The 16197-nt window shown below is 39.1% G+C and overlaps 3 protein-coding genes across 3 annotated transcripts in view; all 3 read right to left on the bottom strand.

The window, feature by feature from the left end:
* Positions 1 to 16197, bottom strand: part of LOC128377195 (gap junction Cx32.2 protein-like) — a 98759-nt gene that overhangs the window by 7756 nt on the left and 74806 nt on the right. The window lies entirely within an intron of this gene.
* Positions 2885 to 4373, bottom strand: LOC128377192 (gap junction Cx32.2 protein-like). The gene is made up of 2 exons (XM_053337106.1): positions 4359 to 4373; positions 2885 to 3768 (listed from the first exon to the last, which is right to left on the bottom strand). The coding sequence occupies exon 2, from the start codon at positions 3746 to 3748 to the stop codon at positions 2885 to 2887; it is 864 nt and encodes a 287-aa protein (XP_053193081.1). The 5' UTR covers positions 3749 to 3768; positions 4359 to 4373.
* The window catches only part of LOC128377466 (NLR family CARD domain-containing protein 3-like), a gene marked incomplete at its 5' end in the record, with an annotated part of 14555 nt that continues 8545 nt past the window's right edge, over positions 10188 to 16197 (bottom strand). The window contains 2 exons of the mRNA XM_053337418.1: positions 10188 to 10777; positions 13565 to 13611. Coding sequence (XP_053193393.1) covers positions 10188 to 10777; positions 13565 to 13611 — 637 coding nt within the window. The remainder of the gene's footprint in view (positions 10778 to 13564; positions 13612 to 16197) is intronic.

Genomic DNA, 16197 nt, shown 5'->3' with positions numbered 1-16197 from the left:
AAGTCAAACATTAACAGATATAAATCTTTATCAGCTGGATCATAAAGTTTGGTCTGTGTGCAAAACATGAATAAATAGTTCTGTGTCTTCATCATCATGTGTGTCCTCATACACACTGCAGACAAACACACTCTTTAAGGAGGGAAAAAGCTCTGTTTAAGAGTCCTGGCTCAGAGTGGCAGCAACACAGATTATTACCAACACACAGATACAGTATGTCTCATAAATACATCACAATAATAGAGTGAAAACACTGCAGTACAGTCATCAAATATTACATCCTGAAGAAAACAACCAGCAGCTGTCTGGATAAACATGAGTGAAATAAAAATCAATGTGCTGCCTGTATAATAAATACTATATAATGTAAATACTGTGAGGGTACAGTACACTACAGCTGCAATGAGTAGTTTATTTGATTAGTTGCAACTGCTTTGATTACGTAAGATTCATTTTTGTAAAACAGTCCAAATTCTGATTCAGCTTCTGAATATTTTCTGGTGTCTTACTCTGACAGTAAACTGAATATTTTTGGGTTGGCTAAAAACAAATGAGAACGTCAGCTGTGTTCGAGCTATTCTCCTTTATTATATTATGGTATGTTTGATTAGTTGCCTTGATGGATGTAAGAGTATTCACCTAATTATTTATGCATATGTGTGGTTGAAGGTCTCCCCCTGCTGTCCATTAATAAGTATTGCATCTGTGGTAAAGAGGTGAGCGTGACAGATCCTGTGTGTAACGGGTGTGGAAGCGGTAGGACCCAAAGCAGCACAGAACCAGGGAGCAGTTTTAGATTATCTTTATTATATAGTCCACAAGGAAACTGAACAGGTATCAAGCAGGATGTGTAGGGGGACAGCCAGGGCTCAGGGTCACTGAAGACAGAGTTACAGCAGGTAAGATAATGCCAGTAGCACTCACGGACATGAGGTGGACCAAGCTGGAGTTTCTGGGCTTGGTAGACAGGAACAGCCACAGGTAGACAGAAACAGGCCATACTCAAAGTCAGGAACAGAAGACTGGTGCGTTTACCAGGGAAGACACGAGGAGAGGAGGTCAAAAGCAAGCAGGGAATCAGTCCGTGAATCAGTGCTGGAAGGTCTGGCATGTAGATGAAGCAAATGACAATCTGTCCCAGAGTGAGTGGACAACAGGAGTTTATATACTGACTTGATTACTGATGAGCTGCAGCTGAGTGAACAGGTGAACAGAGTTAACTGATGAGGTGGGTGTGGCTGATTAGCAGGAGTGGAAGACACAGCGAGCTCTTTTGGGTTTTTTTGTAAGTATGAAGTTAAAGTTTATGTTTTGTGATACTGAACGCTGCATTATGAAAATAAATGGATGTGATGCAACATAACAGAGATGATTGTGATTGTTTGAAACAAAGCGTGGTGAGTCATAAAAACCACTGACAGAGACAAGTGTGTGTAATTCTTGAAAATACACTGAGAAGACACTACAAGCTGAAACTCTGATCAACCAAACAACTAATCAATTAATGGAGAAAATAATAAGAATAATCATTAGTTGCACCCTGACATAATACAGTGCTGAGTGTATAAATACAGGACAGAGTTAGAGACGTAAAATGAAAAAAAATATGACAAGAAATAGACAATACCCAACAAAACCCTACAATAAGAACATCCACATAAAAACAGTAGTAGAGTATAACAATCACCATGGTAACAAAAAATATCATATTAATGCCAGTTACTGCTGCTTGGGTCGGTTGTTAACCCTCCTGTTGTGCTCAGGTCAAGGAAGGAAGGAAGGAAGGAAATGAGGAAGGAACGGAGGAAAGAGGAAGGAAGGAAGTGGAGAAAGAAGGAAATGAGGAAGGAACAAAGGAAGGAAGGAAAGGAAGAAAGAAGGAAGGAACAAAGGAAAGAAGGAAGGAAGGAAGGGAGGAAAGAGGAAGGAAGGAAGTGGGGAGAGAGGAAAAGAGGGAGGAAGGAAGGAGGAAAAGAGGAAGGAAGTAAGGAGAGGAAAGAAGGAATGAGGAAGGAAGGGAGGAAAGAGGAAGGAAGGAAGTGGGGAAAGAAGGAAATGAGGAAGGAAGGAGGAAAGAAGGAAGGAAGGGAGGGAGAAAAAGAGGGAGGAAGGAAGGAAGGAAGGAGGTTCTGTTTGTTCTTTACTGGTAATAATTGATCAATTGATCAGTAAAACAGCTTTTACTGGTTCAGCTTCTCAGATTCATATTTCCTGGTTTTCTTAAACTCCTACGACTTAATATCTTTAACTGGACTATTTCAGATATTTGAATATTTGCTGATTTTTGGTCTGAGAACCTTTTCCACAATGAATTTATGGATCATAAACATATTAAGTGGACTAATTTTTCATTTACAAGATAATACTCAGTAACTAAATACATGTAAATGATTATCTTTGACTTTTAGGCTTCTGTGTGTGTGGTATCGCAGCTTATCATTGTTTAGGTTTACATTCCTTATTTGCAGGCTATATGCATTTTGGTTAATGTCCCTGGCTCATTTAACTGTATACAGAATAGACTGGTTGATATATTACGTATCTTGTGCTGTAGTACTTGAGAGTCCAGCAGAGGGCGTGTTGAGTCTGATATAGAGGTCAAGGTCTATGTTAAATAGGTAGAAGAAGATTATGCCAGGAGTCATGTAGAAGTTATGCAGTTTATTTATTGTATGCTGCAAGTGGTTCATTAAAAGAAAATGAACGTATGTCTAAGGAGTGGACATTTAATTCTTTTTGTGAAGATGCAACAGTGTGTAAAATGTATAATTCATGAATCCATTTTTTTATCCAAACTAGCTAATTGTCACAGATTTACAGCATCAACACAAACATATTGCACACTTTCCATGATTAGACAAAATAAACGTGAAAATTACAACAATTAGTGACACAGCAGCCGTTTCTCCTCTTTGGCTCCGTCCAGACTTCCTCCGATACTCTGGCTTCCCTCCAGCTCCATGTTCATCCTGTTCTGTTTCAGAGAGTCCTCCGCCGTCGGCCACCGCAGCGTCGACAGGCTCGCAGGGTTTTCTGCCGAATTCATCTTCTGGTTGCGAGACTTGTTCCCGCATCGGATCCTGGTGCAGAGCAGGTAGAACACCTCGATGAAGTTGAGCAGCAGAGAGACGCAGGCCACCACCAGCATGAAGATGATGAAGATGGTCTTCTCGGTGGGTCGGGACATGTAGCACTCTACGGTGAAGGGGCAGGGAGACCTGGAGCAGGGGAACATGGGCACCATGACGAAGCCGTACAGGTAGTACTGACCCACGATGAAGCCCGCCTCGATGAGGATCTTGACGATGAGCTGGGTCAGGTAGCTCCCCAGCAGGTTCCCTTTGATCTTCACCTGCCCCTTCTCGTTGGTGTATTTGGGCATTTTGAGCAGCCGGGTCCCGCCGGGGCTCGCCAGCTTCTCCCTCAGCTTGTTCTCCTTGCTGATGACGTGCATGGCGTGGCCCAGGTAGACCAGCGTCGGCGTGGAGACGAAGATGATCTGGAGGACCCAGAAGCGGATGTGGGAGATGGGGAAGACGTGGTCGTAGCAGACGTTCTCACAACCAGGTTGTTGAGTGTTGCAGATGAAACCCGACTGCTCGTCCCCCCAGACGCTCTCGGCTCCGGCTCCCAGGACCATGATCCGGAACAGGAAGAGGACGCTCATCCAGATCTTCCCGATGACCGTGGAGTGGGACTGGACTTTATCCAGCAGGGTTGACAAGAAGCCCCAGTCGTCCTCCTTCATGCTGATGTTTAATTATCAATCTGTGATTCAACAAAAGAGGAAAAAAAGATCAAAGGAAATGTTTTAAATTGACGATTAAGAGCAAATAAGTTTCCTTCCACATTACTAACTGAATCATTAACCACGAGTTATTATTTAATTAATATTCTGCTGCTGAAGGGAAAATAGCTCATTATTTGGTTAATTTAGAATAAAAGAAGAAGGAAGAAGACATCAGAGCTCAATGTCAGATAGATTTTTTTCCATAAGCAAACACAAAGTGGAAAACCACGAGGCATGAGGCATGAGAGAGGCCGGCTGGTAGAGACAGAAAACTATGAAAGAAGAGAAAGGAAGAAAAATAAAATAAAAAATAAACCTTTTCTTCTGTAACTAAAAATAAAAGAAGCTAAAAGTTACAAAGAGTTAAACATGAAAATCAATCTGAAGATATTAACATTAAAAAGTTAATTAAAAATTAAAAAATATGTCTATAAAAATCACTTAAATATCTGCCTCTACGTTTCCATTCTGTCTCATTGGCTCAGTATTTAATTAATTAACTTGATTCGAGTGATTTGAGTGATTTGGTTTCTATGGATGTCTCAGAGCAGAAGTCTTTGCATCTTACCTGCAGACCAGGACTTAGCGGACTGACTCACTCCGAGCAGGGACAAGACTCTCTGTGAGGACATGAAACAATCTGACTTTTTATAAAACTATGATAAACATTTTTGCAGTTTATGTAAAATCTGTTGTATTTGGAGGAGTGAAGGACTGTTTGATAACAGACATGATTTGAAATGAACACAAAACGATGCTGTGCTGCATTGCTCACTGCTCTCAGATTAAATATATATATACACAGTATATTAATATGATATATTTCTGATTGACTTTCTGATTTCTTCAGTGTTTTAGTAGAGCTCAGAAAACCATTTTTGACGCTTATCATTACAGGAACAAACATCTGGATTCATAGATTTAGAGAGTGGGCATCTGACATTCATTATAAAATATGTCCTCCTCTTAGGTGTCTTCCAGCTGCTAAACAAACAGCTCGTCTTTGTCTAAAACAGCCCTGACTCTACATGTTACTCAGGGACATGACGGCTTTCAAACTATCATTTACTGAAAACACATAAAGACTCTGATGCTATAAAAATAATCATCACTGTAGATAAAAGTTCAGTTATATTTATGATATCAATCTTATCCTGCCATGTTTCTGCCCTTTAGTCAGTATTGGACAATAAGGATGTAATTTCAGAAGGTTATATGGTTGAATGATCAGAACTTTGAACCTTGATATTAAACATGTGTAAACATGATGTTGATGTAAAATGTGTGAAACTAAACAGTAAATGCAGAGCTACAGTAGAAACATGTTGCTGCTGCTGCAGCTCTCAGCTGCTTCAATAACTGAATATCATCAATGAAAAGATGATTTCACTATTTCTGAGACTAAAACATTGTCAGAGATCTCTGACTGTAACATATTTATGACTTTTTATTACAGTTCATCAGTAAGCAGGCTGCATTGTGCTGGACTGTGGACAGTGAATGTCCCTCACTGACTGAGTGACACTGCTGATTCAAATGTGATGAAGGAGGAGACTCCATACTGTCACCTAACTTCTCTAACAAGGACAAGAAAAGCTTTTAGAAAAACAAACACTTTGAGTTGATTTCATGTCAAATGCGTCAGAACATAATCACATCAGTCTGTACAGAACAGTCAGTGTTGTGTTGAAAGCTCATCAAACTGTTTATTGATCTGATTAGCTTGCTAGCTAGTGATGCTGTTGCTAATGTAATTATAGCATATTTTTTACTGTTTTATGATCAATAAATGAACTGACTTCAAAAGCATTTATTTAAACAATTTAGTTCCCTTTTACTGACCAACACTCAACTCAACTAACTTATTTTTTAAAATCATTTTATTCACTAACATGTAAAAATCAATGTGATTGTACCTTAACTCCCAGTGGAAGTTCTATACTGTTCTGTATATTTGGGAGAGGTTTTCTATTTCTAAATGACTAAAGCCACTACAGTAATGACCAAACACATGAGTGTGATCTATTGATGCGCACAGTTCATCTTCATCTTCAGGTAAATCTTGTTGGGACACAGTAGGAACAGGTTTGGTTATCAGCTACAAGGAATTGTCAAGGATAATTAATAAAAATCATTCATTTTAATTAAAAATGACAGGCACCACTCTGAGGATAGGGACCAATAATCAAACGCTGAAAACAGTCTCAAAAAAGGATCTGAGAGAATATTACAGGCAGACGTGACCACGAGATTTGAGATCAAACTTTCACATCAAACTTTGACATGTGAAATAAAGATGTTTGATTTCAGCTTTTCTTATTTCTTCTGTAGTTTAGTTCATTCCATCAACAAATGATCATAAGTCATCAGTATAACTTCCATCTGTACTGTTATCAGATCATTTTAACAGCTGCTGACACAAACATGATGAAACTGTTGCTCACGTTACCTTTAGATGCAGGAAGGAGGGAAGGAAAGGAGGGAAGGAAAGGAGGGAGGATGGAGGACGTTACCTTTAGATGCTGAAAATCATCTGAATCAAGCTGATGAGTGAAGGTGAAATGAATCAGCAGCTTCAAGCAGGAAACCAACCAGAAGAAGAACAAAAACGGAACTGACAGCAGGAGCTTTTTAAAGTCCTGAAGTCATCTTTAAGGGAATCTGATCTTTATGATCTTTATCGGCTGGATCATAAAGTTTGGTCTCTGTGTGCAAAACATGATCAATAAATAATTGTGTCTTCATACACACTGCAGACAAACTCTTTAAGCAGGAAAAAGCTCTTTCAGAGAGTCCTGGCTCAGAGTGGCAGCAACACAGATGATAACAGACAAACAAAGCACATAAAGATACAGTACGTCTCAAAAATACATCACAATAGAGTGAAAACACTGCAGTACAGTCATCAAATATTACATCCTGAAGAAAACAACCAGCAGCTGTCTGGATAAACATGAGTGAAATAAAAATCAATACGCTGCCTGTATAATAAATACTATATCGTGTAAATACTGTGAGGGTGCAGTACACTCTACAGCTGCAATGAGTAGTTGATTTGATTAGTTGCAACTGCTTTGATTAATTATTCAGGATTCATTTTTGTAATGTTCTCTGATTTAGCTTCTTATCTTCTGATTTCTTACTCTGACAGTAAACTGAATATTTTTGGGTTGGCTAAAAACAAATGAGATCAGCTGTGTTTGAGCCATTTTTCTTTAATATATTAAGGTATTGTTTGATTAGTTACCTTGATGATGTAGGAGTATTCACCTAATTATTTATGCATATGTGTGGTTGAAGGTCTCCCCCTGCTGTCCATTAATAAGTATTGCATCGTTGTTAAAGAGGTGAGTGTGACAGATCCTGTGTGTAACGGGTGTGGAAGCGGTAGGACCCAAAAGCAGCACAGAACCAGGAAGCAGTTTTAAATAATCTTTATTATATAGTCCACAAGGAAACTGAACAGGTATCAAGCAGGATGTGTAGGGGGACAGGCAGGGCTCAGGGTCACTGAAGACAGAGTTACAGCAGCTAAGATAATGCCAGTAGCACTCACGGACATGAGGTGGACCAAGCTGGAGTTTCTGGGCTCTCCTGACAGGACCGAAGCCAGAGGACAGGAACAGCCACAGGTAGACAGGAACAGGCGATACTCAAAGCGTTTACCAGGGAAGACACGAGGAGAGGAGGTCAAAAGCAAGCAGGGAATCAGTCCGTGAATCAGTGCTGGAAGGTCTGGCATGTAGATGAAGCAAATGACGATCGGTCCCAGAGTGAGTGGACAACAGGAGTTTATATACTGACTTGATTACTGATGAGCTGCAGCTGAGTGAACAGGTGAACTGAGTTAACTGATGAGGTGGGTGTGGCTTATTAGCAGCAGTGGAAGACACAGCGAGCTCTTTTTTTTTTTTTTTTTTGGAAGGAGAAAGTTAAAGTTTATGTTTTGTGATACTGAACGCTGCATTATGAAAATAAATGGATGTGATGCAACATAACAGAGATGATTGTGATTGTTTGAAACAAAGCGTGGTGAGTCATAAAAACCACTGACAGAGACAAGTGTGTGTAATTCTTGAAAATACACTGAGAAGACACTACAAGCTGAAACTCTGATCAACCAAACAACTAATCAATTAATGGAGAAAATAATAAGAATAATCATTAGTTGCACCCTGACATAATACAGTGCTGAGTGTATAAATACAGGACAGAGTTAGAGACGTAAAATGAAAAAATATGACAAGAAATAGACAATACCCAACAAAACCCTACAATAAGAACATCCACATAAAAACAGTAGTAGAGTATAACAATCACCATGGTAACAAAAAATACCATATTAATGCCAGTCCTTCCTCCTTCCTTCCTCCCTCCTTTCCTTCCTTCTTCATTCTCTACTTCTCTCTTTGTTTCCTCCCTCCCTCATTTCCTTCCCTTCCTTCCTTCCTCCCTCCATCTCTCCTTTCCTTCCTTCTTCTTTCCTTCTTCCTTCCCTCCTTCTCTCTTTCTTCCCTCCCTCCTTTCCTTCCTTCCTCCTTCCTTCTTCCTTCCCCCCTTCCTCCCTCTTTTCCTTCCTTCTCCCTTCACTCCTTCCTCCCTCCTTTCCTTCGTTCCTTCTTCCTCCCTCCCTTCCTTCCTTGACTCAAGGACAACAGGAGGGTTAAATATCAGAGTGAAGTGTGTGTGGTAGATGTGATGTGGAGTTGGTGTGGGTGGAGTTCTTGTCTTCACCAGCAGAGGGGGCAGGTTGTTATTTAACCCTCACATACTGTTCATATTTGGGCATTTCTCAGTATCCCCTCATAGTTACTCTCTGTACATAGTTTTGGAACCACAAATCATTGATGTTTACCTCATCAGCCATTCATAAATCAGTGATTAATCCTTAGTGAGGCTTTCAGAGAGCAGAGAGAGTGTAATCTTTGGTTTTCATGCTTTTTTTAAATGAATGATGAATATGATGAAAATATGATTCACTCATGCTTCTCACAAATGTAAAAATGGGTCAAATTAGACCCTGAACAGTATGTAAGTATGGAGGTATGATTATATGTGACTGTGAGTGAGTGAGCACTGTATATGTTAGTATACTAATAGGGTTACTAACACTGGCAGGTACAACTGATGAATGGGGCCCAATGACGATTAAAGTGGTCACCTTGTTTTTTTGGTATTTCTTTGAGTCTTTATGTGATGTGTTCAGATCAGAGCTGAAGCCACCGACAGTCTGTTTTTACAGCTGAGCACAATTTACTCATTATTCATTTTATACTGACTGACTTGTATTTCAGTGTCAGTTGTGTTAATAGTTGACATCGATTGTAACAGCTCGTCTTTTTCCCAGTTTTGGGTTGAATGGAGAGTTTTTGTCATCAGTGTTTAACAGAGTCTTGCAGGTTTTTGAGGTTTTTTGGTGAAAGGTTCATTGTTTGAGTTGATTATTGGAGGTGGTTGGTAGGTTGATTTTACCCTTCAGACAGTATGTCAGCTGTGAGTATTACAGGAAGCTGTTATCACTGATATCACACCTCTGTTTAAAGACTTCATATGTATCAGTGAGCCGTCTTCAAATAAATGTTTGATGTGTGAAATCATTTTGTTCCATATATTATTGCATAAATATGGGGTAGCTAGACCTCTCTGAACAAAGAATATTAATTCAACTGACGTTTCACAAAAATATCAAACCTATTTATTTACTTGATTATTTGCATCTACACACAGAGAATTCATTCTGTCATACATGTTGCAATTAGAGAAATACACAAGTAGAAGTAGTATAACATTACACATCGATTAAGGCAAGGAGAAAAAAACAATGATTATGTAAAAAACAAAACTCTGAATAATAGTGAATGAATATTTTTACTAAAGCGTAAAACAGCCAAAGCTGCCAACAAACATGGACTTACAAGATACTATTTACATCACCTGCAGAGGCAAGAAAACCTAAAGGAAAGCAGCCCATACATGTTATTATATACATACATCACATAGAAACATATGTTGATGTTAATGATTGAACACAAACTGAGCTGATGTCAAACAGACTGGGATGTCTGGTGGACATTTTCAGGAAAAACTTCACTTTAAGATCCTGATAACATGGAATAACTAACAGCCACTAACAGCTGCTAGATGCTGCTCCAAGAACACTTTACTCAAGTGGATATCAGAGTCAACACAGTTTTTACACATCAATTCAGTCCAGAGGAGATCATTTCACTACTTCTAATAGAAACTATATTCTGACATTAAAGCACAGTCAGTGATCCAAATGAAACCAGAGTGAAACCTCGTCCACCATCAACATTTAAACACAGGAAGCTGCTGTCACTTCCTGTTTCTACTGTTCACTGCTGAACAGAGAGAACAGTGATTTCAGCAGCTGTCTTCAGTCAGCAGTGTGATTTTTTGTCTCCATAGGAGGAGACTCTCCCTCAGACAGAGGACTCACAGACACTGAGGAACCAGGCCCGACCCAAAACCCAGCATACAGAGGTTTAGTGAATGTGGTGTTGAAGGTGTGGAGGTGGATCAGTGTGTCAGAGGAGACTCTGTAGAAGGACAGAGTGCCAGCAGGACAGTCCACATACACTGCTACTCTGTTAGAGACAGAGGAGGAGGAGGAGATGGATGCTCCTCTCTTATTGTGAAAGACATAGTAACCAAAGTCATCATCATGATCAGAGCATTTCAAACTCCAGGACTGATCGTTCCATCCAAACACACAGTCATCACTGGCTCCTCTCCTGTTGATTCCGCTGTAACTCACTGATATAAAAACTCTTCCTCTCCACTCGACCTCCCAGTAACAGCGACCAGTCAGAACATTACTACACAGCAGCTGAGCCTTGGAGTCAAATCTGTCTGGATGATCAGGATATGACTGGTCCTTCTTCATTTGTGTCACCTTCCTGTTGTTATCAGACAGTTGGAGTCTTCTGTTCACTGTATTTGTGTCCAGTGTGAGTTCACAGAAATCTGATGAAGAGAAGAAGAAACAACACAGCAGCAGTTTATCATCTGACACACCTGATGGATTTATTCTCTGTTTAACTTCTGATCTGTTGTTCATTTCTATAAAGTTTCATGATGACACATTTTGTCAGTAATGTTTTAATGAATAAATACCACAAAGACCAACTTTGTATTTAAAGAGAAACTGACTGTGTGCTGTTTAGTTGTCATGAATCAAATTCACTTCAACTTTATTTGTATTTTTCCTACAGACGCTCACAGATGTGCGCGCATGCTCTTAACTTGGGACCACTGCATTCTTATATCGCTCAGAAACAGTGGCTTATTTTGTTTGTTTATCTATGATACAATCATGGCGATTTTTTTTTAAGCATGCGTGTTAAACACTGTGTTTTTGGGAGAAAAAAGGAAAGAAAAAGAAAAATCTGTTTAGTGTAGTACTTTACTTAGTTTTAGTAGCCATGTATCTTTCCTGATTTATTGTGTGTTATTAAGTCTCTCTCTCTATATACACACATATATATATATAGATATATAAAAAGACTAAAAACTATAAACAATAATTTAGTGTTGTTAGTTTGTGGACCGCTCCTTCAGCTGTGTCAGTAGCCCACAGAGCTCTTATGTTCTCATTTACCGGTGTCCTTTCAGGGGCTTCTTTGTGCTGTCCCCTGGCATACCAGTTTCCTTTTGTTTATTTTTCACAGCTTTTGCTTGTCTGTTGCATTTTTTGTCAGTGGATTACCTATTTACACAGAAGTCGCTACCTTATAGGTCATTCTATGTTATTTTAGGAACCTCACTCAGTCTTGTCTTCACTGTGTATATGCCCTTCAGAAACTGTGTCGTACTGGCAAATCTCATTTCAAGAGAATTATGTCTGGGCTTAATCTTCTAACTATAAATGTGCAAGGTTTAAACTCCACAGTTAAAAGACTGAAGTGCCTGCAATATTTAAAGCAGAAAAATGTGGATATCGCTTTAATGCACGAAGCTCACTTGAAGTCTGTTGATGTAAATCGATTCTAGAACAAACAGTATAAAGTGTTAGTATCTTCCTCCGTATCAAGTAAGACGAAGGTCCTGATATTGGCTAGAAGAAATTTGAAGATATCTCTAAAATCCTCTGGCTTTGACAGCGAAGGAAGATTTTGTTATGCAATAATGACCCTTAACAACTCCAAAATCTGCCTGGAGTCAATGTATGCCCCTAATGTCTTGAATTCTATCAAATCCACTATGTTGTCCTTTCCTGATGCTACTCTGATATTGGCGGGCAATTTTAACTTGTTAAGATCATAGATCATAAACTTCATAAACTTTCACCTATCTGGCATAACAACGCCTTGCTGTCCGGGTCCGTACCCTTGAATTTTCCACAATGTTCTAAACAAGGTATTGATGCGTTAGGTGACATTTTTAACCATCAAGGACTTCACTCCTTCCAATATCTGAAGGACTCTTATTCTCTTCCGGGCAGTTCTTGGTTTTTTTATCTTAAGCTTCGCACTGCACTCAAAACGTATGTTGTCCCTTGGGCTGTTCCTTTATCTCAGCACCCCTGGGTAACAATAATTACAAACAGAACCAAACTGGTGGCTTCAATTTATAAGAAACTCTCCTTACATAACTTAAAACCACTTCCAGTAAGTTGGAGTGGAAGTGGTCTGTTATTTTTTCTTCTTCTAAAAACCTAGCCCATCAGATCATTCATTATAAATTCACACACAAATTTTACTTTACTCCAGAGCGTAGATATAAAATGAAAATAATCGACAGTGACTGTTGCACCAAATGCACTGAGGCTGTGAAAGGAGATTTTCTACATATGTTTTGGTTCTGTTCTGCTGTCAAACCTCTTTGGAAATATATAAGTGATACTACTAATACTATTATAGATAAAGTACTCCCAATGTGTCCCATTCTATATCTTTTGGATTTAATCCCGACATTTTAGTTTCATTTCAGCAGAAAAGAATAATATTGGCAGCTTCTACAGCTGCCAAGAAAACTATTACTAAGAATTGGTTTGAACCCATTACAGATCTCAAGAGGGCCTGGCTTTTATTCTTTTTTGATGTCTGTCTTCTTGAGAGGTCAACAGCCAGGATCAATAATGCTAGATCGGATACCATACTAAATTGGTCCAATGCTATCACTGTGGTCCAAGGGTTACTTGGAGGGTTACCTCCTTCCATCACCACCATCACTTTTGTTCTTTTTTGTGTTTTGAAGTACTTAATGTTGTACCACCACCAATACTATGAGGAGGTTCCAGTATAGTACTGGCCTCTGGGTTTACCTTCTCTTTCTTACTTACGTTATCTTTTCGTTTTATTTTTTCAAATATTTTGGTCAGCTGTGGACCGCTAATACAGCCTTTTTGCAGCTTGGACACGTATCATGGTATCAAGTATTTTCTCTATGGATTAAAGATCATACGACTTTTCTCTTAACCTGGAATTTGTGTATACTACCAGTCTTGCCATATTTCTGTTCGGGCTAACTCATGTGAAGACATGTTTGTTTGTTTTATGTTTGTTTTCTTTTTTTGTCCCTCTGATAGAGTGGGCTTGTTGTGTGGTTGTGTGGTTGTGTATTGTGGTACTGTCTTTATTGTTGTTGGTCATCTGTGTAAACTTTATGTTTAACTTGTACTTATGGTTTTTATGTATTGTTGTCGTTTATAATTGTGTTTCAGTGTTCAGTTGTCAGAGTGTGGCTCCTAATAAAAAATAAATAAATTTAAAAAAACTTTTAAAAAATGAATCAAATTCAATCCAAACTTACACTTCTTCAGACCAGGTTTTAACCTGTGCTCTCCACCATGGTCCACCCTGGAGGAAGAAACACAGTCAGAATGATTTTCTATCCAACATGAGTCCTAACTGCTGTTCAACATGAAGCAGTGTTCCTCAGTTTGTCAGAGTGACACAGAAACAGGCTGAAACTCATCTGTCTCAACTGTCTGCTGGATTCTTTCACTGAAGTCTGAGAGGAAAAGACCTGAAGAAGAAGATGTGATGAACAAATATGTCCTCCCACATGATAAATCACTAGATTAAATATTGATCTCTGCATGTTGTCCTGAGGATAGAGCCAGTCATCACTTCAATATCAAAAGGAGCATTTTTAAGTTGTTGGACACATTCAGTCTCTACATTTAACCATCCTATAGGAGCAGTGAGCAGCCACTGAGGACCAACTCCAGTTCTATATTAGTTTCTTCTTCAAGGACATTGACAGGAGAAATAAACTAACATACATGTGTAGCAGCATAGAAATATGTTTATTTATTCTATACACTGTGTTGCTGAAATTAATTGAGTGTTGCTGATAACCAATCACTGGAGGCAGGCTGAGTGTAAGAGTGGCAGTCCTCCCCTCTTCTCTCCCTGAACGCTGACCCACGATGCATCACTTCTCTGACTAATGCTAATGTGTCACAGGTAAATGCTGGTACCTGCGTGGGTTTCTCTCTCCCTCCCTCTTGTGTGTGTCAGACTCTGTAGAAAGGTATGTAGCCTTTAATGTAGCCTGCAAAAGCTTTTTTGTGATCATTTTTTTATTATTTATATATTTGTCATTTACAGGAGGGGAATCAACTCATAATAATCACCTAAAGTTTCACCAGCTGACTGAGACCGCTGCTTTGTTTCTATTCTGCTTTATACTGCGCTGCTTTGGGCCACTGTGTGGCGCTGTGCTTTTTATGCTGTGTGTTCATCTTGCCTTACTGCTGTTGCTTTGCGGCTGTGCTTTAGTCTACATAATGAACTGTGGACACAACTTTTAAACTGGGTTTAATTCCTACATTTTAAACATATAATTGAGTGGAGTGTGGCATTACACCCCCCTATTTGTTGTATAATTTGTATAATTTTGATCATTTTCATCACACTCACTCACTCAGTCGCACACTAGATCATACTTCACATTGTGATTATGCATGTAAAGCCTAACCTAATCAATATATATTGACTTTATTAAACATCATGCATTATCTCATTTCAAACAACAGTCTTGACTTTTCAGCAGTGCTGTGAGGACAAACCACAGAATGAGACAGCAGAGTTCATCAGAGCCACCTGAGGCTACATAAACCTATTGCTTCTTCACTTTCTTACCTTCTTGCTAGCATTACCATGCTAATAAAATACCTACCTATCTAACTAATTCATCCCACAGCAACAACATTAATAATTCTCATTTACATACACCATCTCATTCACACATGGCCTAACATGTCCTTGGTTATGTGGATCTCATTTCAAACAACTATCAGACGTAACTACAGTCATGGATTATAGTCACCTCAGGTTACAGGTTCTCATACTTTCTGATTAGCCCATCTGATTAATCACACAGTAACATTAACAATGATAATTTACATACATAATCTTATCCATGCATAGCCGTTCTTATGTGGATCTAATTTTAAACAATTCACTGACTCAACTACACTCATGGTTTATAATTTAGTCAACTGCATAAAAAACGCATCTGAAATATTTACTTTTCAGCTGAGCGCCAAGAGATCGATCGAGTAGCATCCAGCAGAAGCCCCTGACGTGACAAAAGCCTCTGGCTTGACGGAAGTGACGTAGAATACCAGAAATTAAGTTTTTTTTGAGGATACGCGAGTACCTTGCTGCAGTAAAGATGGCCGACAAGAGCCCCGCCATATATACAATCCTTGCCGAAGTGTCAGGCGGAAGTTAATCGCCACTCCGAGCGAAAACAAAAATAAAAGCCTAAAAAACTCCACATACGTTGTTTACACATAATTCTATGAACTTTGTTGCAGTTACGTGTTCATCGTATCGGTATAATTGACTCCACAAGTTTATAGGCTACTGTAAGACTCAGAAGTTAGTTAGAAGAATTTAACTTTAATATCAACATTATGAATACAAATGTGAATATTATGTTTGTGTGGTAGTGGTAGATGATTTCACTCTCTCTCAACGTTGACTTGCAGGATTAAATAAAAGGTAAAACAAATGAGGGACAATTCATAGATGCTATGTTAAGCAATTTTAATTTGAAAAAAGAGGCCACTTCCGTCAAGCCAGAGGCTTTTGTCACGTCAGGGGCTTCTGCTCCGGGGCTGCAGCTGGATAGTATTGGATCGATCGCCAGCGAAAGAGACTGAAGAAGACATTGGAGCCACCTCAGGTTACAGGTACTCATACTTTCTAATTTACATACAGTCTTATTCACGCATGGCCTAACTAACTTTGGTTGTGTGGATCTCATTTCAAACTACTAACTGACTCTACTACACTCTTACTTTTCAGCTGAGCGCTGTGAGGACAGTCAGCAGCAAATGAGACTGAAGAGATCATTGGAGACGCCTGCAGATACAGGTGCTCATACTTTCCAATTAACCAACATGTGGCTCCTGGTTATGTATAACTAAT

This window comes from Scomber japonicus, chromosome 17 (genome assembly GCF_027409825.1).
Source record: "Scomber japonicus isolate fScoJap1 chromosome 17, fScoJap1.pri, whole genome shotgun sequence".
NCBI lineage: Eukaryota > Metazoa > Chordata > Actinopteri > Scombriformes > Scombridae > Scomber > Scomber japonicus.
This window is presented reverse-complemented; position numbering and strand designations above follow the sequence as displayed.

Coding starts and splice junctions, on each gene's coding strand:
- LOC128377192 (XM_053337106.1), bottom strand. CDS start 3,748: ATGAAGGAGGACGACTGGGGCTTCTTGTCAACCCTGCTGGATAAAGTC.